Raw genomic sequence first — 24,630 nt, forward strand, 5'->3', positions numbered from 1 at the left:
CAGCACTTGGCACTTGATACGAAGACATATAAGAGATGTCCTTGAACTCGAGGCATTAATTTTAACATAAGAGACAGAAAAGTAAAGCAGAAAGTAAAAGGTGAGGTGATGAATCTTTCACATGTATACACAGAAGAAGGGCATGAAGTCAGGCTCCTTGGAGAGAGGTTTGAATTAAACCCTAATTGCCAAGGGCTCTTTTATTGTTCTCTAAATGTTCCTTTTTTGTTGCATCCTGCTCTTGTTTCATGATGTGTTGTCTTTTCATTTCTCAGTGATCTCTCTAGGGATATTGTTGATGGATTAATTTTGAAGTTTTCTTCTTTCTGTATACTCTCTGTTTTCTCCCAAATTGCTTGTTTTGGTCTTGGTCTTTCACGTTAGATATTTTCCTTAAATGTCTGGTACTCTTCAGTTGCCTGCTCGTATTGTAAAGTGAGATACTAAACAGTGCTTGAAAGTTCTGTGTCAACTGTGGTCTTCACTGTAGGGTGATCTGACTGGACTGTGTCCTTGGGAAAGCCCTGGTGTCAGTATTTGTAGGTCTTTTGTGTCAGGTGAGCAGTTTCCCCAGATGAGGCTTTTCTGATCTCCTACCTATATCTAGGGTCTGAGTTGTGAAGAGGCCTGGCCATCTCAACCTTCAGTGTAGAATTTTCCTGTTTTCGTTTCAGTAGCCAGCTGTCCCCAGACATGGACCCTCCCTCCCTAAGAAAATAACCCTCTAGTCTTCCCGGCGGGAGCGGGGCAGGGGAGGTCTGGAAGTCTGATTGTTCTCCGGCGCTCAGTGCTTTTTGCTCTGAGCCCCGCCTTCATCCCACTTCCACTGATTCCTCTGAGGGTTTCTGTGATTTCAGTCTGGTTGCTTCTGCCTTTCCACTTTTCATCTTCTGCTTTCATTCTTTTTCTCAGTTTATAACTAAAAAAATAACATAAAAACTCTTTTCAGTTATTTTGGTGTGGCTTGGGGAGGGAGCAGAATTAAAGACATGAATTCAGTATTTCGTTTTTCAAAGTAAAGTGAATTCCTCTGTAGAACTGAGAATTTAGACTTCAGAATTTTCCCCCTAGTTTGTATTTGCTTCACTATATATATTTCTCCAACTCCTATCTTGAGCTCCCTATTTTTCCAACAAATTTTTTTTTTTTTTTACAATCAATTACTCAAGCTTTATCCCTAGTTTCCCCTTGAGTTGAAGGGCCCTAGTTATACTTCTGTATTTGCACAGAGGAGAGATTGTCATTTGGGCAATGACACTGATTGTAAATCTGCCACTGTGTACATCACATATTTCTTAACTGTGGAGAAGAAAGAAAAACACAAAAGAAGAAGTGGTACTTACCCTTAGGAATTTATAGTTTCTTAGATGAGGTGGTGTTTTACTCTTTTAAAGTGAGTTATTTAAGCTCTTTAGGGTAAAGGAGTAATATACGTTGTTAATTTTTATTATTTCATTTGTTGTCCTGTTGGCACTGTTCCTTTGAGCCTCCCCCTTTCTTTTGATCCTTCATGTTCATTAACAGCATTTCCTCTTTATTTATTACACATCTTCATGGAATAAATCGTCACTTTCTTAAAATCAATTCAGTTTTATAACGGTTCACTCAGACTTTTTAATCCCTTAGTCACATTCAGATGAAAAGAGAAAAAGGAGCCTCCTATCTACCCTTCTTCAGCTAGGATAGCCGATGCCTATTTCTTGCTTCTTAGTCAGTCTAGAAACCTGGAAGACAAATTACTTAGGAAGGTTTTTAATGCTGTCAGATGTTAAATATTGCTTCTCCTATGTAGAGATTATACAGAGTAGATCTTATCCTTAAGGGAAATGTGAGGTTCAGAATAAGGTGAAGCTGATTTTAAACAAGTCTCCATCGAAAGTGAGACATCATTTAATGTCTAAAACACTTTGATTTTGTCTGTATCCCAATATTCTGTACTCCTTCCTCCACCTCCAGCTAAGGGAGGAATATACATACCCACAAAATTCCTCTAACCCAGGATTTCTCAGCCTTGGAATCATGGACATTTGGGGCCAGGTAATAGGGACAGGGAGGCCTGGTGTGCTGTGATTCATGGGGTCCCAAAGAGTCGGACACGACTGAGCGACTTAACTGAACTGAACTGAATACTGTAACAGTGAAAAATCTCTCTAGGAATTGTTCCCCCAGGGGCCAGATTAGCCCCCATTTGAGACTGCGGCTCTAACTCAACATTAATAAGTAAACCAGATTCTCTCTTTAAGCCTCTCTTGACTCAGTTTAGCCTTTCTTCCCAACTAATCCAGCCATGGCCTATACAGAAGGGAGACACTGGTGCTCAGTGACTAAGGACATGAAATTTGTGGCCTGACAAACCTGGGTTTGAATCCTGATTCTGATTTATTTACTAGCTGTGTGATCTTGGATATGATAGTTAATGTCTTTGAGCCTCAGTTTCCTCATCTTTAAAAGTGGAAATAATAGCGTGTCCTTCATAGACTTGTTGTGAACGTTAAATGAGCTGACATACATCAGGCCTCTGACACACAGCGTTGACCAATTGATTGAGATTATTGTTATTACGCCCTGGCCCTCCTCTGTTGTTCCGTCCCTGCTCTCACACACCCATACACCCCAGCTCCTACACTCTCTGATTCTCCCACTCGTGGCATCAGAATGTCAGCACTCTTGAACTTCAGCTCGCTTGGTTTGCCATCAAGCATTTTTAATTTCCAGATAGAAGCAGAGGCTCCCTGTGTGGAAACAGAGAGCTCCAACAGGGAGGTGCAGACACCTGGTGGCTGGAAGTAGTGTGTTTGGGAGGAAATGAAGGCAGGTCCCAGGCTTTCCAGCCTCCTCTTTAGGAAAAGGGACTAGACTTCCAAACCGTTGCTGTGATGAAAAATGTGCAAGTTGTATCTTCTCCTTTTCTATTTCGTCCTTCCTTTGGCAACTCCAGTTTCACCTGATATGGATTCTGTTCCTTCTTAGGCTCTTCCCAGAATTTTTCTGCAGGCTTACAGTCTTCATGGGGCTGTTGTCTAGACCACAGGATTGCTACAAGAATGAGAAAATGCATGCATAGCACTTGGCACATAGTCAGGGAAGTACACTCAGTGCTCAGTAAGTGGTAGCTGCCCTTGTTCTTGCTGTGAGAGGGCATTTGATCTGGATAAAGCAAACCAGGCAGATCCCCAGGACACAGGCCAGTAGAAAGCAGGTGTGGAGCTGTTCTGCTTCCCCATTTCGTATCTGAAAGTCCCCAAAGTATGGGCTGCTCTGCAGGCTGTGCTGCCCTCTTCAGAGTCCCAGCCAGCCCAGGAAGGCTTTGCTCTTGAGGTCTGAGTGCTGGTGTTTCCTATCTTGGTCTTGTGAGATGACAAGTAACGGAAATTACCCATATAAAGTAAAAATGCTCACAGATGTTCATGCTGCTGCTGCATAAATAGGAGTAAATGATTCCTGGTGGAAGACATAAAATCATTTAAACGATAAGTCATGTTGGCTCAGTTCAAATACTGCTTTCCTGTGCTTTGGAGTGGCCTTTAATATAGAAGTTTGCTGAACCAAACACGTATGAATTTTGCCTTTAAGGGTATGAGAATATTGCTCATGGAGGAGAGGTCCAGCTGAGTCTCTTAGCCTGTAAAGCAAAGAGTTGACCCCACTGGCTTGACCTCTAGGGGTGGGGGTGGGGGTGTCTTGCAGGTCATGAAGACATATCACATGTACAATGCCGACAGCATCAGTGCTCAGAGCAAGCTGAAGGAGGCGGAGAAGCAGGAGGAGAAGCAAATTGGAAAATCTGTAAAGCAAGAGGACCGGCAGGCCCCACGCTCCCCTGACTCCACATCCAACGTCCGCATTGAGGAGAAGCATGTCCGGAGGAGCTCGGTGAAAAAGATCGAGAAGATGAAGGAGAAGGTGTGTAGGCTCTGGGGAGGAACACTGTGGAAGTCGGGACTGATAGGAGATTTCCAGTATGCCCTGCGGAGAGCAGAACAAGAAAGTTCTGGGTTCCTTTAGTGCCTAGTGACCTTGCAGTCTACCCTGAAAGAAATCCTAGTTATTGGAAGAACCTGGGCATCAGTAGCAGACCAACAAGAAACAGTAGTCACCTTTCCCAAGCCTGGGAGGGGAACTGTAGACCTAGTGTTTGGCTTCAGATGTCAGGCGTTCAGAGGCAGGTATAGTGACACTCCTTCAGGGTGGCGGTGCAGGGGTGGAGGATGGAATTTACAGATAGAACCAAAGTGGGACACACGTCTAAAGTAGGAGCCTCACTAACCTTTCCTGGGCTGTTCTACATTATGCCCTTGAATCTCATTACACAGAATTAGAACCCAATTTAAGGCAGATGCGCATAGGGAGTAGCAGCACAATTGTGGTTCTTGAATGTACTGTACTTTTCATCTTTTAGAGAACAGTCTCCCCTCTTAAAAAAATAAAAAAGTAAAAATGAACTTCTGTTCTCTTTTCAGCGCCAAGCCAAGTATACGGAGAATAAGCTGAAGGCCATTAAAGCCCGGAATGAGTACTTACTGGCCTTGGAAGCCACCAATGCATCTGTCTTCAAGTACTACATCCACGACCTGTCTGACCTTATTGATGTAAGTGCTTAAAGCCAAAGGTGCAAGGGTACGAGGGACACAAGGGTCCCTTCTGATTTTGAAGATCTGGTCAGGATTCCCCCAGTTCTGTTGCTCAGGCATCTTAGAGCATTTTGAGAACACCTATGAACATGGTAGCCATGATCCCCCTGGGGCTTGCCATGTACCAGGTATCAGGTAAAGCACTTTACACTTCTTTTCATTCATTCATCCAGGCGTTATTACCTCCATTGTTACAGATTTAAATTCAGAGAGTTTAGATGACTTTACCCAGAGTGAGCTAATAAATGACAGAGGCAAAATTGGTACTGAGGTCTGATTGGTAAACCCAGGCTCACAACCATTGTGCACTTGTGTCTCTTAGGAAATATTCCCTTAGATCAGCTACTTGCCCATAGAACTGAGTGCCAAGAGCTAAAGGCTTAGAATGTCATACCTTATTAGTTTATATAGCTCTTAATGTTTCTCAGTATTATCTCATTTGATTGTCATGTCACTCTTTTGGGTCAATATTGCAATCTCCAGTTTGTAGATAAGGAAATCTAGGTAGGGGGTCAAAAGAGCCCCTGCCCAAAGTTAAACTGCAAACTAGAGTCCTGGTCAGGAAGGCGCCCGGATGCCCCTGGCTTCTGGCTCATACTCACTGATGTGGCGCTCAGATGATGAGAGGTCAGAATCTTAGGCGCGTGTGTGTTGCACGGGGCAGACACAGGGATAAGGGTTGTGTCTCCGGCCTTACGGGTCAGCCTCGGTTTGGTTTCTGCTTCTCCTTCAGAGGAGCCTGGTAGGCTACAGTCCATGGGATCGTAGAGTCGCACACGACTGAGCAACTTCACTTCTTTGCTGCTTCTCCTTACACCTAGGTCTTGCAATGGCTCTCACCTGCAGACACCAGTCTGGGTCAGTTCTGAACCAGTCCTGACTGCAGCTGCTTAAGTACCTCTGCCTCTCCCTCCTGTATCAAAATGAGGGGCCTGGAGCCATCCAGCTCAGCCTCAGCCTCCCAGTCTCCAGGGCCTCAGGCGGAGCCTGGCGGTCTCCTTGCGGAGGTCTGATATGTGCCTCTGACTGTCAGCAGGCAGCAACTGAGTTTTGTGAGCCTCTGGCCAGACCTCACATATTTGCCTGTCTACCTTGGTTTCTCTGCAAATGGACCTGCCACATTTTGCCACATTATGTGTGGTTCTGGTCTAAGATTGGCCATTGTGTAAACTATCTGTTTGACCTGAGGCTTATCACAGAGCTGGTTTGGAACTCTGCTGTGTCTCCTGTCTACCCCCCTGGCAAACTGAAGAACTGGGCTAAATCATTGAGTACTTAAATCTGGCCTCACATCAGAGCTGCTTGGGGAAGGTTTCTAAAATAGCAATTTCTCTCTCCCTTCAGCCAGGGCTTTTTGAGTCAGTAGGTATCAGCCTCTTAATGCCCTGAGTGTCATCGTTTCACCGGGTAAGTGGATCCCTGATCCCTGTTCAGGCACTGCTTTGTTCTCTCTACTTGTTGATGCCGATCTGAACACTGTCCTTCAACAGAGGTCAGAGCCTTGGACAGGATCCTTTCTCCTCCTCACGGGAACAGCTCCTCACTGTTGGGAAAGAGGCCTGTTCTCAGCATGAGGAGGAGAATCACTTCTTTCTAATGCTCAATCTCTGCTGTTTATCTCACATTCTATTAAAAAAAAACAAAAATCATACCTGGGCGGTCCACCACACCTCTGCTGCAGGTTCTCCTTCTCTCTTCCTTTTGCCCTCAGGGTAGCTTTCTCTTTCCTTTCACCAAGACCCTGACCTCTGCGGAAGAGAAGGGTACTGCTAAGTCAGTCCCAGTTGGCAGACACTCCATCAGCTGTGAGTTGGTGTTTTTAAATCAGTCCAGGGGGCAGGCCGTTTTGCTCCTATTATCATTTAAAAGAAGCTTGTTGGGAGCCTGTCTTCCAGGACACTGAGTGAGGCGCCCCCAGCGTTCAGCCAGGGCGTGGCTCTCGCCACTAGGGGCGAGTCCAGGCTGGCAGTGGCCCAGGCCGCATGGATATTAATATAACACTGCTCTTGCTTTATTTTGTTTGTTGTTTGTGCTTCTGTTTTTCCTGGAGTGAAATTAATTAGTCTTCTGAAAAAGAAAAAGAAAACTTACAGCATTATTATGCTCTACAAATGTTCAGTAAGTATTTCGCTGGGATGAGACTGTGTGCCCTGCAGCATCAGGGTACAAAAAGAATGAAATGATTCTTACCCTAGAGGTATTCATAGACATACAGAGAGATTGTTTTTTATCTTAACTGGCCAGTTGCAGCGCCAGAGCTAAGCACAGGAAGTAGGACTGGGGTTTTCAAACCATAGGTCGTGATCCGTTAGAGGAGTCATGAAGGTTTGGCTTATTTTATTTTAATGAATAAACTAGACTAGGATAGAGTAGAATGGGAAAGAAAACATCAGGGTGCATTACATTAGTAAGGTTAAGTTTTATTTGGTAAAACTATTATGTTAGAGGTGTGTGTGTGTGTGTGTGTGTGTGACCAATATAAGATGTATTTCTTACTGTAAGTTGGAGGCCATAAAAAGTTTGAGAGCCACTGCACTAAGAACAGAGGAAGGTCTTTTAGTTTCTGTAAGCTCCCTGAGGGCAGGAACCAACTCTCTTCTTTACCTTAATACATGCATACATAACAGGGCTTACTATGTAGCTGAGTACATAATCTGTTCATTAAAAGAACAGAAGAATGAGGAAGAAGATGATTTCCTAAGCCAAGATTTTTTTCCTTTTTATGCCTTTCAATACTGTTTTAATTGAGATCTAATTTACATACAATGATTGAACTTGTGCTAAATTGCAAGAATTGTGATGCATCTTACACCCTTATAACCTGTATCTCTATCAAGATGTAGAATATTTTCTTCACCTCAGAAAGTTCCTCTTTTCTCTTCCCAGTCAGTCCTCCACCCAGAGGCAACCACTGTTCCGATTTCTTTGACTATGAATTAGTTTTGCCTGTTTCAGAACTTTACAAAGGTGGGCTTTTTATATAGTATATACTTTTAAAAAAATCTGGCTTCAGTTGCCCAACTTGATGTTTTTGAGCTCCATTCGTGTTATTATATGTATCAGTAGTTTCCTGCTTTTTCTTGCTCATCTGTTGCCATAAAAATGGCCAAAAAGATACTATGGCCAGGAACCAACAGTTAGAGCAGAAGTGAGTGGGGAGCCCGGTTATCCCTTGGCTTTCTGATCTTGACAGTATCCAGAACTTGCTTTGAGATGTGGGATGAATCTTGTGCCAGTCCATTGCCATCTGTGTTATGGACACCATTCTGCCTCCTTCTTGGCAATGTCAAAGCTCATTGTGTGCTCAGGCATTGAGGATAAGTGAAAGAAGTTATTTTTGTGGATGCCAGTCCATTCAAGGAGTAGCTCTTCACTTCTTTTCATTGTTTAGTATAAGATTTAATCCCAGATTGTAGGAATCCACTTGAAGCATCTGATACACACCAGGAAAACCTTGACTTCGGGCCAAAAAAGACATTCTGAAGTGACTTGAGATAGTCTAAGAACCACAGGCTCCTTGGAATGTACTTTTCTCCCCCAGAAGCAGATGGATGAATGAAGAACCAGGCATTGTCCTCATGGAGTGTGGTGAGTGCTGTGTGTGGGCAGAGAATCTGTGACACCATATGCACCCAAGTCGGACAGGAGGGAACCCAGCTTTCTCAACAGGACATTTTATTAAGGGCGATTATTTCTAGCTTCTTGAGAGCTTAAAGTGGGTATTACTTTTCTAGGCCTTCTCTAGCTCTCTGGGTGAGACTATCAGCTGGTGAAGGGTTAATGAACCGTCAGTTCCAGTCATCACACATCTGGAAGGGCTATCATTAAATTCTTATAAAAATTTGATTTCCCCTGAGAGAGTTTTCATCAAACATTTATATAACCCAGAAATGGCCAGGGGAGCCCGGCATGGCCACAGAACTCATCAGAAGCCATGGAAAACATACTTTGTCCCCATTGTGAGCAAAATAATGTGCTGCCTCTGCTCACTGGGATTCTACAGGGGACGGGGATGAAATATTCAAATCTTGTTTACCTAGCCTTGCGAGAAATTGCTTCTTTTCTGATGCCTCAGTTTCCGGCTGTTGCCCTTTCAGATATGTGGATAGCCAAGGCTCTGGAAAACCTATTCTGAATCTCCCTGGTTGGCTGAAGGCATAGACGAGCCAGAGGGCACACTGTGAGTCAGACCCCCACGCACTGGCACAGAGAAGCTACAGAGCAGTTATTATAATGAAGACTGGACTGGCCCGAGAAAGCTCTGTGTCTTCTGTGGGCCATCCAGAGTGAGCAAAACAAAAGGCTTCAGTGGCCACAACTGCCCACTTGACTAAGATCAGTATTCAGCCTAAGTGGATTATTTCCTCAGAGGCTAGAATCTGTACTCGTGGCATCAGTCAATCAGCTGATACTTATTAAATGCCTACTATGAGCAATGGTAAGGGATACAAAGAAAGAGTAAGACCCTGGCCAAGCCCTCTTTGGAGGCTGATGTGAAATGGCACGTTACAGAGTCAGGGAGTGTGTCCTGTGTCACCTAAGGGCTGCAGATGAATGTCATTCTGAGTGTAGGGTTAGTATGTGCCAGGGTTGTAGGGATGGCTGGCCTCCTGGAGGCTGATAATTTGATTTGGATCTTGAAGACTGGGTCCAGTTCCAGCAGGGGAGAGGAATGAGAACCATTTCAGGAAGAGAGAACGCCTGGAGCTGAAAGTCAGTGGACCTGGAGATACAGGTGATCAGTGTTTGTTTGGTCTGCATGGTGCCCAGATATAAGTAAACATGTATTAGCTTCGCAACAACCTCGGAGGCTGATGTTATCCCTCTGTGGCACTCAGAGAGGTTAAGTAGCTTGCTAACAGTCATACAGCTGATTTGAGGCCTATGGTTTTGTGATACTCGACCCCAAACAATGAGTATGTCGTTGGATTAGAACAGAAGAGTCTGAAGAAGAAAATAGAGGCAGATGATGTTGGGTGGTGAGACTGAAAAACAAATTACACTTTGCTCTGACCATTAACTTTGCTTAACTTCACTGAGCCTCAGCTTTCTAGTCTGGAAAGTTAAAATAGTACCCACCTTACTGGAGTTACTATGCAGATTAAAATGCAAAATATACATAGCACACTGACATATAGTTAGCACACTTAATAAATGGAGGCATTTTTAAATTTCCCTACTGAGGAAGGGATATTACTTTAGGAAAAAAAAGAGAGAGCTATTATAGGTTCTTCAGCAGGGGAGTAGGTATAACAAAAGCTGTATTTTAGAACAGTGAAGCAGACAGCACTGTAAGATGATAAGAGCATGAATTAGGGCACAGGTAGTGAGAATGGAGGGGAGAGGGGAGTTACCAAAAGTATGTAAAGGTTATGAAGCCTGCCTCCCCTGATGCTCTTCTGCACTGGAAAGGTGCCCCCACCTCCACCACGTACTTGCTCAGCCCTGTGGGCGTTGTTACTTCTGTTCCTCAGACTTCCAGGCATGAAATTCATCAGCGGGAGTCTATGCAGAGCTAGTCAGGGAGGTTTACAGGTTCAAGGGAGGCTTGGCTAGACCAGCAGCATCTCCCAGAGGAGAAAGGGCCCCTGCGTGTGCAGCCTCCCAATCAGCCGCTTTTGTCTAGCATCCCTCCCAACTGAATTTAATGTCTTTCCATCCTCTGCCTCTAGTTAAGCTGTAACTGCTGTTCTTCCGCACAGCCAGGCACCTGCCAGGGCCCGCTGGCACTGAATCCAGAGCCCAGCCTGACAAGCACTCTGTCGTGGAGCTTCTTGTTAAAGGCTGCGAGGAAGAGGCGCATTGCATGCTTTTCTTCCTCAGCAGTGGCTGTTCCCAGTGTGATCGTGAAGAGGGGGGAAGACTGGGGGAGGAGTTAATCTGATGCCTGCTTATGGAATGAAATGGCAGTCAGGCAGATGGTCTCACTCTATCCATGGACTCTTCTCTGATACTTCATCTCAGGTTCTGGATATCAAAACTGTTTGAGCAATAGAGGGGATAATGGGTGACTGAGGAATTTGGATCTCTGGGTCCTTTGGGAGGGATGAGGAATAGAGTTACAGAATGCCATTGCTTAAGAGGACCTCAGGGATTATGTTTAGTCCAAGTATTGATATTTTCAGTCTTACTCTTTAAGAGAAGAATTCTTTCTTCAAATCAGACCTTACATAGAATCCTAATACATTGAATAGAAAAAAGGGCAGAGCTGGTTTAGTTGAAGCAGGGATGGGGGCTCTGAGTCCTCCTTGTGGGGCTGCCCTCTCTTAAGAGCAGCCTGAGTACAGAGCCGTGGAGCTCTGTTCTTCAGCCTGAGAACCACTGCCAGCCAAATCTTTTCATTCCACAGTCGAGGAAGTGGGTTCAGGGAGGGGGAATGGTTTTTCCAAGGTTGCTTGACTTCCCATCCGGTGCTTTTTTTAATACTACTGTGTCTTTCATACCATTTTTTTTCCATGTTATTTCAGAAAATCAGAATCCCTTAAGTGATGTGAATTTTCCCAGTAACACTTATATTAGAATTTTTTGGTCTCAGAAATGCTGTTGGGCCAGAGCTTTAGTGCAGAAATCCTAATCTACAACTATGGCCTGTCCTAGAATGTTGGGGGTTGATAATGACAGGGTAAGCCCCTGTCCCCCATTTTTATTTCTCTCACTAGAATTCTCTTGCAGCACCTCTGATTTCTAAGCCCTGAATGCTGAAACGGCCTGACTTGGTTGGTATGTTGTAATGGGATCAGAGTAACCCTGAAGGAGTGGCAGGCTACATTTTTATTGTTGAATTGTATTACAGTGGTATCCCCAGAAGAACCTGAAAATAGAAGAAAATTCTCCCCAACTCTTTCATGTTTACTGAATAGCATGATTAAGTAATTTCATTTTGTCCCAATGAGTCCTCTTCCTTTTGACTACCTCACAGTCCTCTAAGGAGTCCTACATATTGAACTAGGAGTCAAGAATGGAGAAATATCACCCAGGTCGTGGAGGGCCAGCCTTCTTCCGGTAGCACAGCCAGTGTTGTTGACCAGATCTGCCCTGGGGGCCGCCCTCCCCTCTGCCAAGCCTCGCTGCTGTCCTTGGTTTGCTCACGTGCCTTCTCCGCTCCACAGCAGTGCTGTGATTTAGGATACCACGCCAGCCTGAACCGCGCACTGCGCACTTTCCTCTCTGCCGAGCTCAATCTGGAGCAGTCAAAACACGAGGGTCTGGACGCCATCGAGAATGCCGTGGAAAACCTGGACGCCACCAGTGACAAGCAGCGCCTCATGGAGATGTACAACAATGTCTTCTGTCCGCCTATGAAGTTTGAGTTCCAGCCCCACATGGGGGACATGGTGAGCCCCTCTTCCCACTCCCGCACCCCAAGGGGGCTTGTGCTCACTTGGGTCTAGAGTTTCTGCACTCAGGCCGTGGTATTCTGGGGAGGGCAAGGTGGGGCTGGCTTCATGTGGTGGGGGGAACCCATTCCACCCATTCAGCAAACAGCTCCTGGGTGTCTGCTGCCCACTAGGCTTCCTCCAACTGGTGAGACCAAAAGAAGTGAGGGCTGAGATGGAGCCAGATACTCAAGGTTTCTGGTGGGGAGGGAGAGCTCAGCAAGCTGACGGCGTGATCTTCTGTCATTTGTCAGCGTTCTGAAGGCGCTTATTCTCATGGGTTCAGAAGTTTGTGATAAAAGGGGTAGTTTTACTTAGGTATTGAACAAAAAAGAATGGATACTACAGACAGGACAAGAGCTAAGATGTCATGCCTGAGAATGACTGTCCAGGCAGCAGTGCATGAATGTAGCAGTCTTGTTTCTGACTTTTTACCTCTGATGGCTAAAACAAGAAGGGCCTAAATAACCTGAAGTGAGAGGAAAGAGAACGTCTTTGGTTTTGGAACCTCTGAATCTTGAGGTTCCACTTCTGGTGGTTGTTCATATAGATCAAAGTGAATCTTCTTCCTGGCTTAGGAGCCACTGTTTGACCTTTGGATTAAATCAGAAGGAGGATATATAAGCTTACATAATAGAAAAGCTCAATACAGATCTTCAGGCATGAATGAACTGAAGACTAGGAATTATACCAAAAGACTCAGTTTTTCTCTCTCTGTTTCACATCCTATGTTCTGGCTCTGTTCTCAAATAGGCTTTTATCCTGTGGGGGCAAGGAGCCTATATTTGCAGCCTTATCCCCCTGTAGATTGAAATCCAACAGAAGGAACATCTGTTTCCTTGGGAATTCCTGGTGGTTCAGTGGTTAGAACTCCATGTTTTCCCTGCTGCCTGCCCAGGTGTGATCCCTGCTCAGCGGAACTAAGATCCCGTGGACCACAAGCTGCGTGGTGCCGCCAGAATAACAAACAGAGTATCTTCTTCCCTCTCGGAAGCCCTCACGAGTCTCCCTTTGTCTCCGTGGCTCTGACTGGGTGCAGTGCTTATCCCTGAGCCAATCCCAATCACTGTGGTTGGTGTCTGCAGTCAGCTGAGGCCATAACCTGCATCCTCAAGTTTGGGGAAGTCCCGTCCAAAGCACAGGGCCTGAGTTGTGAGTGGAAATGTTCCCCTCAGAGGGCTGTCAGGCCGAAGTTACCAGAAGAAGGAGGAAGGAATGCTGGATGACAGAAAAACAGCCGTGTCCTCTCAACAAGGGAACAGTGCTTCCATTAAGATGAACGTCCAGATGCTCTTTAGAAAACGCTGCTCCAGGATGAGAGCTGTGGCTGCGTCAGCAGTGGATCAGCTGTCATCAGTAGGCCAGCGTGGAGAATGGGACATTTCTGCCCTAAGAACAGAAGTGTGGGGATGGTTTCTTTCCTCCTCTCCTTCTTGGGAAAACCAAACCGTTTCCAGTTTGCCTCCATTGCTGGGGCTCAGGAAATGTCAGCGTTGAACAGATGGGGAAGGGAGATGGCAGTATGTGCAGCTAGAATCCGGGGGCGGGGTGTCACCGAGCCCCAGGAAGCCCCATTCCTCACCTGCTCTGGCTTCTGGTCAGACTTGCCTTCCAAACCCCTTCTTCAGCTGCCACGGAGATTCCTTCCCAAGAAGCAGTGGAACTTGGGGACCAGCTGAGTGGAGTGATATTAATACTATTTTCTGGTATCGACTGCGTTGCCTGCTAAGCCCAGCAGCTTGTCTCCATAAAGGGGGATTCCAGACGCTGGGTGCACAGGCTCCCTCCTCGCCCTGTCAGAGCCTTATTTCCATACTCCAGAGCACAGCTGGAATGCATTACCTTGCACCCCGGTAGAGGACCACTGCCAAAGCATGCATCAGCAGCTCTGCTGCTTCTTAAAGAAACAATCGGGGAGATGGTTTTCCCTCCATGATTCCTGCCTGCTAGATTGAAGTTACTTTAAAAATCGATAGTTCAGTCTTCTGCCTAGGCCCTCCCTTTTTTGTGATGCTAGCTGATCGGTGGCTGAGCCAGGCAGGGGCCAGGGCGAATCCTAGATCATGCAAAGGTTTTGCATTCCAGCCTCGCCTTCACGTGAGTGGAGAAGAAAAAGCGATGAGAGGCCAGCCTTTCTTGGTCCCTGCAGCCATCTCTCCCCAGTCAGTGAGGGCTGTGTGTAGACTGTGGAGGCGAGGAGAGGGAGCTGCCTGGAAGTCCTTGAACTAGGGCCAAAGTTCGGGTGGCATTCGGACCGGAAGCCCTGAAATTGGCCAAGGCCCCACACTGATTGGCGTTCTGGGGCACTCAGCACATGGACTGATGCCAGGCCCTCTCCGATGTACTAGGAGGAGGCGCTTGGCTCTACCCTTGGTGCCCCCAGAGGCTCGTGGGGCTCTGGATGCCTGACCGGTGACATCAGGCAGCCAGAGAGTTTCACTACTGGCACCATCCCATCCTGGCCACCGAGCTTTCTCCATTGTGTCTGCTTATCCAAGAGCCAGGATGAAGTCAGCTCTCTTCAGATCTGAGAGCTGGCTCAGGCCAGCCTCTCAGCTGGGGGAGGAGGTCAAGTCAGTTGAGAGCTTAAAAGCCAATGGAGGAAAAGGTCAGGTCCCAGCCCCCTCCATCTGAAGAGAGGTTTTGTCTTTTCAAGCAAGAGAATGGTCTGTGGGCTTGGGAATGTGCCCACTCGTCGCTGGGGAAGGAGGAGGCTGGTTCTATCCAGATGTCTCTCCTCAAATGAGAGGCTGAAGGACACGTGGTAGCAAGGTGACAAGAGCTGCCTGCACGTGGTCTTGTCTCGCAGTCTGCCAGCCTTCTGTTCCTCATCTGTCATCCTGGGTGCGGTGGGTGACCTCAGGCCCACACCATTGCCATGGCCCCACCAGGAGACAGTGGCTCAGCCATCCCCTCACTCGGGGTGAAGCTTATTGACAGCAGTCCTTGGGGGAAAGACAGACTTTTCTCCCACAGAGATCTGGTGAAGACCTGGAGTGAAATGATGGCTTTTTGAAAATGCCAAGCCCCACAGGATTCCATGCCCTCTGGGGCCCTCTAGCATTGCCTGTGGACTTGCTCCTGGCCTCACACTTTCTCGCATTGAGTCAGAGCTCTCATGCATGGCCCAGATTTATAAACACACGCTGGCTTCCAGCAGCGACACGTTAGCCTCCTGACCCACTTCTCTCCGGCTCTCACTCTGTTGCCCAGCAGGGAACGAAGGTGGGGCCAGAGAGGTGGCCACTTGGACCTCTGGCAGGAGACCCTCCCTGTGCCAAAGCTGGTGCGCCTGGAGCCAGCGCTGCCTGAAGCCCACTTCTCTGCCCTGACTCCGGCTTCCTGGGAGCCCCCAGCCCTTTATAGACCTGCCCCTGCCAAGCACCAGGCTGGAGGTGGGCTCCAAAGAGAGAGAGAGAGAGAGACCTTTTTAAACAGGTTCTATTCCTCCTTCTTTTCTTGTGCTATTTGGTCCTAGCAGAGGTCTACACACTTTGGCTTTGGATTTTGTTTTCACATAGAAATTATGAGCTTCGCAGCTTGACTGTGAGTCGTTTTATTAACAGTAACAGGCCTCTGACAAAAGATCTGCATCCTCTCCCTGACCTGGTGTTGCTTTCTTTCGGCAGGCATCCCAGCTCTGTGCCCAGCAGCCCGTCCAGAGTGAGCTGGTACAGAGATGCCAACAACTGCAGTCTCGCTTATCCACCCTGAAGATCGAGAATGAAGAGGTGAGTTTCCTGCTCAGTAGATTCACAGCCACCCTCTGAGTTTCCCTGTCGAACCTCTTGCTGTTCCCTATACGGGAGCAGGTGGAAGGAGCATGCAGGGAATGTCCGGGCTGCCGCAAACATTTCCTAGCCAAATGTAGTCTTGGATTTTCCCCTTCTGCTACATCCTGCCCTTGAACTCCAGGAAGTGGCTCTTGCATTGCCAAAGGTTGAGCTCTATTTTGAGCCTTCTGCAAAATGCTTTTTTCCCCGCCTTTACACATTTAATCAAAATGGCACTTGGCAGCTGTGTGAACAATATTGTGTCTCTGAAACCACCCCCTCCTGCCTGGCTTTTTCCAGCATTTTCAAACAAACAGAGGCCTTTGACTTTGACACTTCAAACATCTCCGTCCTCTTAGAAAAGGGCGACTTTCTTCTGGGCCCAGCGTATTTGCTTTCCACAACTAGTTCAAAAGGGCAGTGTAATTGATTATTGGCTCCTTATTCTTTTGAGCTCTTGTGATTCTTACCTGGAATCTCATTTAAGTCTTACTTTCCCCAGTAAGATCAGGAAAGCCTGGGGATGGGTCACTTGGTTTGCAAATGGGGAGACAAGTTCATTATTTGTTGAAGGTCAGGAAACAGAACCTGGGGCACTGTGGGACTTGGCCCATCACGCATTTTTAACCCGCTCTTTATATGATGGGGTTGGTTTGGATTTGTTTCATTCTTTCTCCCTTAGCATGTCCAGTATAGCCAGGAGCTAATCTTAAATTTACAAAATAAACATTAACTAGCCAGGCCAAGCAGGTAGTGTGAGGGGGGAAGTGGGTGTTAGGTTGTTACTGAAGAGAAGAGGGTCCATGTGATATTTATCACTCACTTAGCACTGTTCAGTGGGAAGCAGTGCTGCAAGCCCGCTAACACCCCCTCCCTCCTGCCTCAGCTCACTTCTCCAAGCTTCTCCATCACCTACCGTTTTGCAGCCCACCCCTCACGCGTTATGTTGGCCCTTATCATGACAGGTAAAGAAGACAATGGAGGCCACTCTGCAGACCATCCAGGACATTGTGACCGTCGAGGATTTCGATGTGTCTGATTGCTTCCAGTACAGCAACTCTATGGAATCCGTCAAGTCCACGGTCTCAGAAACCTTCATGAGCAAACCCAGCATCGCCAAGAGGAGAGCCAACCAGCAGGAGACAGAACAGTTCTATTTCACGGTGAGGGGGCTCAGTGGCCTTTAAAGATCAGCTTTAGGCTCTGCAGCACACATGAGCCATTTGGATCCCAGGGTCCTTGTCAGGCATCTTCAGGGCAGTTTTTGAATATCTTCACTTGGATCTGGGAATGTTCGGAGACCATTCGTACACTTCAAGGCACAAATATTTACAAATTGTGTGTCTACCAAGAATATTTTCTTCTTGAAGATGTTTTTAACCAGCCAATAGACTTTGTTCACAACTTTCCTTCTCATCCCTGGGGGTCATCCAAGGGGGCTGCATCTCCTGGTTCTTGAGAACCACACTGAGATATTTTGGCCACCATACCTTACGGTTAAAATCTGTTATCTCTTCTAGTTGATGTGATAACTTTATAATTTGTGTCAATACAAAATTATTTTTCATAATAATGGCTAAAACTCAAAGGAACAGGTAATGTGCAACATTGTTGGTTTGCAGAGAATTCTAGAACATTATATTTATATTTTGTTATTCATGCATCTCCCAGTCTTCTTTTTAGACAGATGGACCCAATTTTTTTTAAGTAGTCTTAACAGTCCTTTGGAAGGTTGCTGGTTGGTCTTTGGTGCTGCTTTTTAATAATTGAGTTATTTCGAGCTTGCCAAGTAGGATTTATTGCCTGAGCTAAAATTTATTTCCTAATCTTCTGACAACTAAGAAAGAAGAAATTAAGTTTGCGGATGTGAGAGGAAATATAGCCAGTGAATATGCATACTGATTCTGAATGAGCAGAATTAACTTGTTTCTCAGTCAAGAAGCATAGTCTGCAAGTAGCAAATTGAATTTCTCCTGCAACTGGAACTGTTTGTTTAATTCCTCTTTGAACACTGCCCTTTTTCCATTAGGAACACTAATGATTTGCTATCTCTTTTAAAGAAGAAATCTATTTTTTCAAGTAATTAAAACTAAGAATTCTTCAAAAATTTTTTAAGTCCTAGGGAAGACTGTTGAAAGGGCGTGATTTAACAGTATTGTTCTTTTAAAATAACATTTTTTTCTTGTTATACAACATAAAACATGCTTATTACATAAACTTTAGAAGTAAGAAAGAAGAAACTAAAAATCATCCATAATCCCAAGTATCTACAGATAATAGTGTTAGAATATATTCTCTTTCAGGCTTTTTTCTATACATGCACATGGATGTGAACATATATTTATAATTTTATTATAAAAATGGCATATTTCTGTGCATATTGTTTTATAATCTGCTGTTTTCACTTAAATGATTAATTTAAGTGAAACCCATTTAATTATAACATGCTTTAAATATATTTATGAGTAAAATGGTAAAATCAATACAAAGAAAGAATGACATTTTGGCTCATTCATTCATTTTTGTAAAATATATAGCATATTGCCTATTTTGTAGTAAGTACTAAAAAATGCTGAAAATTTATTATTCCTATCATCACTATAATTTATTCATTAAAAATTATTAAATTATTCATTGATCATTTATTAAGGATCTACTCTGACACTGTGCCATGTAAGCTGGGAATACTAAGAATATCAAATGAAGAGAATGGTGGAATTAGGCCTATGAAGGGAGAACTTCTTTTTTACTGCATGTATTTCTAAAGAATTAGCATGGGTTAATTTTGATAATTTAAAAAATAAATGTAAAACTATTAAGTGCATGCATGCACACATGTTTGAATGGCAACCATGATGAATGGAGTTGGGGAAACATTACACACAGAGTGACTTTGTGCTGATGAGGCAGAGAATCATGAAGAGAAAAGAATTCTTTGAGACCAGAGCAGCATGTGCAAAAGCATAAAGGCATGAAAAATCTGGGACAGACTTGGGAGAAAGTTCTTGTCTGTAGTGAGGGCTGTGTACCTCCCCAAGCTTCTTTATCTCTGGAGGATGTTAAATATTCGAGAGGCTTTAAATAATAGGATTGTCTGACTATTCTGTCTGGACTGCTTAGATATAACACTACTTAAATGACCCAGTCTTGTTACATTGCAGAAGATTTCCATTTTTTGATTAAATGAGAATTTTGAACATAAAAATCTGTATTTAAGACTTCAGAAATTACTTCTGAGCTTTAAGGGACGCTACATTTGTATTTAGAATCGACCTTTAGTAAGAGCAGGAATGACCATATTCAAACTGGCGATCTCCCAAATCCTGCCCACCCTTTCACCTCTGTCTGAATGCATTCATGTCCACTAACTCATTTCCTGTCTTTTGTGGCCATAATGCTACTTATCAAAATTGTGTGTAAATTTCCTTGGCTAACAGAAAGCTTTTTTGTCCGGGCTTGTCTAGTAACAGATTTGTAAAAGAGTTCACCATTTTTGTGATTGGTGTTTGGAATGCGTCAGATAATTCAGTTCATGATAAAAAGGACTTTGGGGTCTGGGTGGCAAAGAAAAGGTGGTGTGTGAATGTCCGCCAGGATGTCTGCCTGTGCTTGCAGAACCCACAAAGCCAAGACAACTGCAGGTGTGCCTTCCTTAGTCTTTTCCTTTACAAACATTTACCCTTCTGTTTCCTTTGTCTCCCTGTGCCCTTCAAAGACATCGGAGTATCTCCTCCTGGAAGTTCCCTTCTTTTGGAAAGTTGGAAAGAGGTCCCTGGTCACGGCTTTGACTAGTAGTGTGCCTAGTAACCCAGAGGGCTGCTTGGAATACTTTCTGAGCACCCTTGGCTTTCATCAGATTGATCTGCCCAGATGACAGTGATTGAAAACCTGAAGCATGACCTGTAAAAGGTCGGTCATTTGCAAGAGTACTGGGAAAGTAATCATGAAATTTTAAAGCTTGAGTGTTTTTTTCAAAATCATTTAGCCAAATCTTCTCATTTGAAAGGTTTTTTTTTTTAAGAACTAACAAACAACAAAAATTCAGAAAGGATGGATAGCTTGTCCAAGGTCTTCAGCAAGAGCTGAAACCAGAACTCTGGTGTTCTGGTGTCCAGGTGTCAAGACACGGACTTTTTCTCTTTGCCCTGATGAGGAAGCTGAGATCAGGGGAAGGCTTGGGACCGCTCAGCTTTCTGCTGTCCTTTGCTCTAAGTGAGAAGACAGAGGTTTTCTGATCTCCTTGCTTTGTATCACTTACCTTCTGTAACACACAATCCCTCACTGTCTGCGTTTTTTCCCATTGCCTATTTTATTGTAACTATTAAAGATTTTTTAAAAAGATGCAAAGATTTCAAAAAAGCAAGAAAGTCAAGCTTCTGCCTATTCTTAACCCCCACTTCCTGCCAGTGACTGACACCAGTTTCTTCTGTGTCCTTCCAAAGGTGTTCTGTGTGGACACAACCACTGAAGTCCCCTTTAATATAATATTATTACATTAGAAATATGAGGAAATCAAATAAATAGAAATACAAATGGAAGTGTATCATCAATACTGTTCTTCACTTTGCTGTTTTACTTAATTTATTTGGGATATTATCTTCAATTTATTCCAAAAAGATCTCTTTTTTTAATGGCTGAGCAGAATTTCATTTGTGCAGACAGATGTTACATCATTCACTTAACCCGCTCCCTTTTCATAGGCTGCTGTTGTTCAGTCATTAAGTCGTGTCTGACTATTTGCGACCCCATGACTGCAGCATGCCAAGCTCCCCTGCCCTTCACTATCTCCCGGAGTTTGCTTAGATTCATGTCCCTTGAGTCAGTGATGCCATCCAACCGCCTCGTCCTCTGCTGCCCCCTTCTCCTTTTGCCCTCAGTCTTTTCCAGCGTCAGGGTCTTTTCCAAAGAGTCAGCTCTTTGCTCAGGTGGCCAAAGTGTTGGAGCTTCAGTATCAGTCCTTTCAATGAATATTCAGAGTTGATTTCCTTTAGGATTGACAGGTTTGATCTCCTTGCAGTCCCAGGGACTTTCAAAGAGTCTTCTCCAGCACCACAGTTCAAAAGCATCAATTCTTCAGTGCTCAGCCTTCTTTATGGTCCAACTCTCACATCTATACATGACTACTGGAAAAGCGTAGCTTTGACTATATGGACCTTTGTCTACAAAGTGATGTCTCAGCTTTTTAAAACACTGTCTAGGTTTGTCATAGCTTTCCTTCCAAAAAGCAAATGTCTTTTGATTTCATGGCTGCAGTCACCATCCACAATGATTTTGGAGCCCCCAAAACTAAAATCTGTCACTGCTTCTACTTTTTCCCCTTCTATTTGCCATGAAGAACTATGATCTTAGTTTTTTGAATGTTGAATTTTAAGCCAGCTTTTTCACTCCCCTCGTTGACTCTCATCAAGAGGCTGTTTTGTTCCTCTTCGCTTTCTGCCATTAGAATGATATCACCTGCGTATCTGAGATTGTTGCTATTTCTCTCGGCAAGCTTGATTCCAATTTGTGATTCATCCAGACTGGCATTTCGCATGATATACTCTGCATATAAGGTAAATATATGCATATGCATATAAGACAGTATACAGCCTTGTCACATTCCTTTCCCAATTTTGAACCAGTCTTGTTCCATTTCCGGTTCTAACTGTTGCTTCCTGACCTGCATCAGATTTGACAGGTAAGGTGGTCTGGTATTCCCATCTCTTTAAGAATTTTTCAGTTTGTTGTGATCCACACAGTCAAAGGCTTTAGCGTAGTCAGGAACAGATGTTTTTCTGGAATTCCCTTGCTTCCTCTATGATCCAATGGATGTTGGCGATTTGAACTCTGGTTCCTCTGCCTTTTCTAAATCCAGTTTATACATCTGGAAGTTCTCAGTTCACAAACTGTTGAAGTCTAGCTTGAAGGATTTTGAGCACAACCTTACACATTCTTTGGCATTGCCCTTCTTTAGGATTGGAATGAAAACTGACCTTTTCCAGTCCTTTGACCACTGCTGAGTTTTCCAAATTTGCTGACATATTAAGTGCAGCACTTTAACAACATCATGTTTTAAGATTTTAAATAGCTCAGCTGGAATTCCATCACCTCCACTAGCTTTGTTCGTTGTAATACTTCCTAAGGCCCACGTGACTTCACACTCCAGGATGTCTGTCTCTAGGTGAGTGACCACACCATCACAGTTACTCAGGTCATTAAGACCTGTTTTGTACAGTTCTTCTGTGTATTCTTGCCACCCCATCTTAATCTCTTCTGCTTCTGTTAGGTCCTTACTGTTTCTGTCCTTTTTCATGCCCAACCTTGCATGAAATGTTCCCTCCGTATCTCTAATTCTGTGAAGAAATCTCTAGTCTGCTCACTACCAGCTAAGTACTGTCAAACCCTGCAGGTATTTCCTTATGTGAGGATTGGAGTATGGGATTCTTGTATGGGGGATGAAATGGGGATGAATTGTTTATAAAATAAACAAAGCTAGGCTCCTGAATTTGGGGGGACAGATTTGGGTAAGGTAAGAAGTTGTAGAGGAACCTGTTCCTTGACCATTGAACAGACAGTGCTCTAAGACTGCCAGACTTGGTGTGGTCCAAGATCTTTTTTTCTTGGTATTCTCCAAGAATAAACAGATTCGTGATAAATGTGTACTAAGAGGGTATAAACGAGTGAATGCCCCTGCCGTGTCAGTTCAAGTGGGAGATATGCTCCTGTTGAAAGGCTTGCTCTATTATGTATTCTGTCTGACAGCTGTTTCCTGCTTTAAAAATTGATAGGTAGGAGGGGAAGTAGCAGTGTGCTTGGCTGGTGGGGAAGAAGGCCCAGTAAGGACATCTGTGTATCTGTGCACTGCACGGGGCTGACTAGGCACAGCTCACTCCTCCCAGCCACCCCTTTCTCATCATGGTGGAGACTTGTGACCTTGGGTTCACAGATTAAATTTAATGCGTAGGCAAGGTCCATGAGTTGTATAGCACCATAGTAAGAATGTATTTAAAGGGAGGAGGCATTTTAAAATTAAATTTGAAAACCATTCTCGTGCCTCCTTTTTTTCTTTTTAAAGGCTGGAAACCTGCTTTGAATTTGTTTTGTTTTTGTTTTTGGTGGTACCACGTGACTTGAGGATCTCACCTCCCTGACCAGAGATTGAACCCCAGGCCCTTGGCAGTGAAAGTCCTAACCACTAGACCATCAGGGAATTGCCAAGCTTTCTCAAGTATTAACATAGAGCAAAGAAATTTAGGGAAGGGCTGTTTTTCAGTTAGTTGACCAAGTGATTCTGTATAAGGAACACTTTTGAGTATCTGCTGGTTGGCATCAATCACAGCCATGTTTGTTATCTTTATTTCATCTTGAACACCCTTGTGAAAAAAGATATTATCCCCATTTTCCAGTTGGGGAAAGTTAAGTTCTGGGAGTTAAGTGACTTGCCCAAGGTCAGAAGAGTTACAAGTGGTAGGACTCAAATATACCAACTTAGCCTTCTTTATCTTACTACAATTAAAATGTCTATTAGGGCAGGTGGGCTCAGAAAGAAGAATTATCATACTAATCCTTTTCAATGAATAAACCTCATCACTGACGGTTAATACTAAATTAATAATTATTAGGAAGGAAATTAATGAGATCATAAAAACTGAATTGAAGGTTCACAATGGCAAAAACCAAAAACATCCAATAGACTCTTGCTTCCCCTTCTACTTTTGGAAGAAATTCTCAGTTTTGGTAATATTGAGTGTTAAATGCTGGGAGTGGGGCGAGTGGGAGCAGCTCATGGGGTGTGGCAGTCAGGCTGTGTTTTAGGAATTTGACTTCATTTTGGTGATCTGAAATTGACCGTGATCCTTTTCTTTCTTCTCCACTGAGGAAAAGTCCAGGTGATCACTTTACCTTTAGATGTTTGGGGAGAGGAGCAGGGTAGAGGAAGTGGAATGAAAGAAAATTAATTACCTAATATTGGAACATGGTTTAGATAAGGAAAGTGACTCTCATTGCCCAAGGAAGGATTTTGAAATTACTCATGAACAGTTCTTTTGGCACCTGGTCTCCAGAAATCATTGAAAAGCCACCTTCCTCCCTTACCTTCAGCTGTCTTGGCTTCCTTCGCTGTGTGTCAGGAAAGCAGCGCCTGAATCCTGCTAATAAGCAAGCTCCTCCAGGAAAGCCCAGTTACTCTCCCAGCCGACCTCTTGTAGAGATGAGTGCTTTATGGGCGGGACAGAAAAGTGATAAATGATATGCCTGCAAATAGGATGCTTTTACCTCCGCATACCCAGCTTACCCAGATGGAAAACTTCCTACCACTGTTTCCAGTATTAGGGATGCAGGTCATACCTTGACACAGCTTTTGATCCTTCAGGATTTAGTGGAACCTGAAAAGGTAATTCATCATACCTCTTTATCAGATTGTTATTTATTTTAATGGTTCACCGAGTGACAGCTGGAGTTAAGCAGCGAACTGTGAACATGAATGAAAAAAATGATCTCTGAAATCACAAGTATACACGAGTGACAGGAAGGAGTTTGCATCTCCTTTCAGAATTTGGGCTGTTTTCTGAGCACTCTGGTCTCATTGTAAGGGTTACCATGGGCGAATTTTCCCTCATTGGGAAACCTTTAGAGTCTCCTTGGAATGAACTTCCAAAGAGGGGAAGTACTGGTCCGAGCCTCACAGTTGGCATTGGTCGGGAGTTAGGGTGTCACGCCGGGAAGACTGACAGCAGGTGAGCTGGCAGCTGGAGCAGAAGGGATGAGAAAGGTGACAACAGAGCCTGTTTTTAAGCAGATGTTCTCGTGCAGAAGCACAGAGGGGCAGAGGGAACAGATCGTGAGGAAAGCGGCAGAAATGACGTGGGGTAG

The 24,630-nt window shown here is 44.5% G+C and overlaps 1 protein-coding gene across 5 annotated transcripts in view; it reads left to right on the forward strand.

Moving 5' to 3' along the window:
• SRGAP2 (SLIT-ROBO Rho GTPase activating protein 2) overlaps positions 1-24,630 on the forward strand; it is a 262,190-nt gene that overhangs the window by 186,007 nt on the left and 51,553 nt on the right. For 3 of the 5 annotated variants that reach the window (XM_055419997.2, XM_055419999.2, XM_055420003.2), the window contains exons 6-10: positions 3,688-3,903; positions 4,461-4,589; positions 11,741-11,965; positions 15,637-15,738; positions 16,746-16,943. In XM_055419997.2, coding sequence (XP_055275972.1) covers positions 3,688-3,903; positions 4,461-4,589; positions 11,741-11,965; positions 15,637-15,738; positions 16,746-16,943 — 870 coding nt within the window. The remainder of the gene's footprint in view (positions 1-3,687; positions 3,904-4,460; positions 4,590-11,740; positions 11,966-15,636; positions 15,739-16,745; positions 16,944-24,630) is intronic. The other 2 variants (XM_055419998.2, XM_055420000.2) reach the window with 1 other exon arrangement.

This window comes from Moschus berezovskii, chromosome 17 (genome assembly GCF_049115385.1).
Source record: "Moschus berezovskii isolate FMDL1 chromosome 17, NW_MosBer_1.0, whole genome shotgun sequence".
Classification (NCBI taxonomy): domain Eukaryota; kingdom Metazoa; phylum Chordata; class Mammalia; order Artiodactyla; family Moschidae; genus Moschus; species Moschus berezovskii.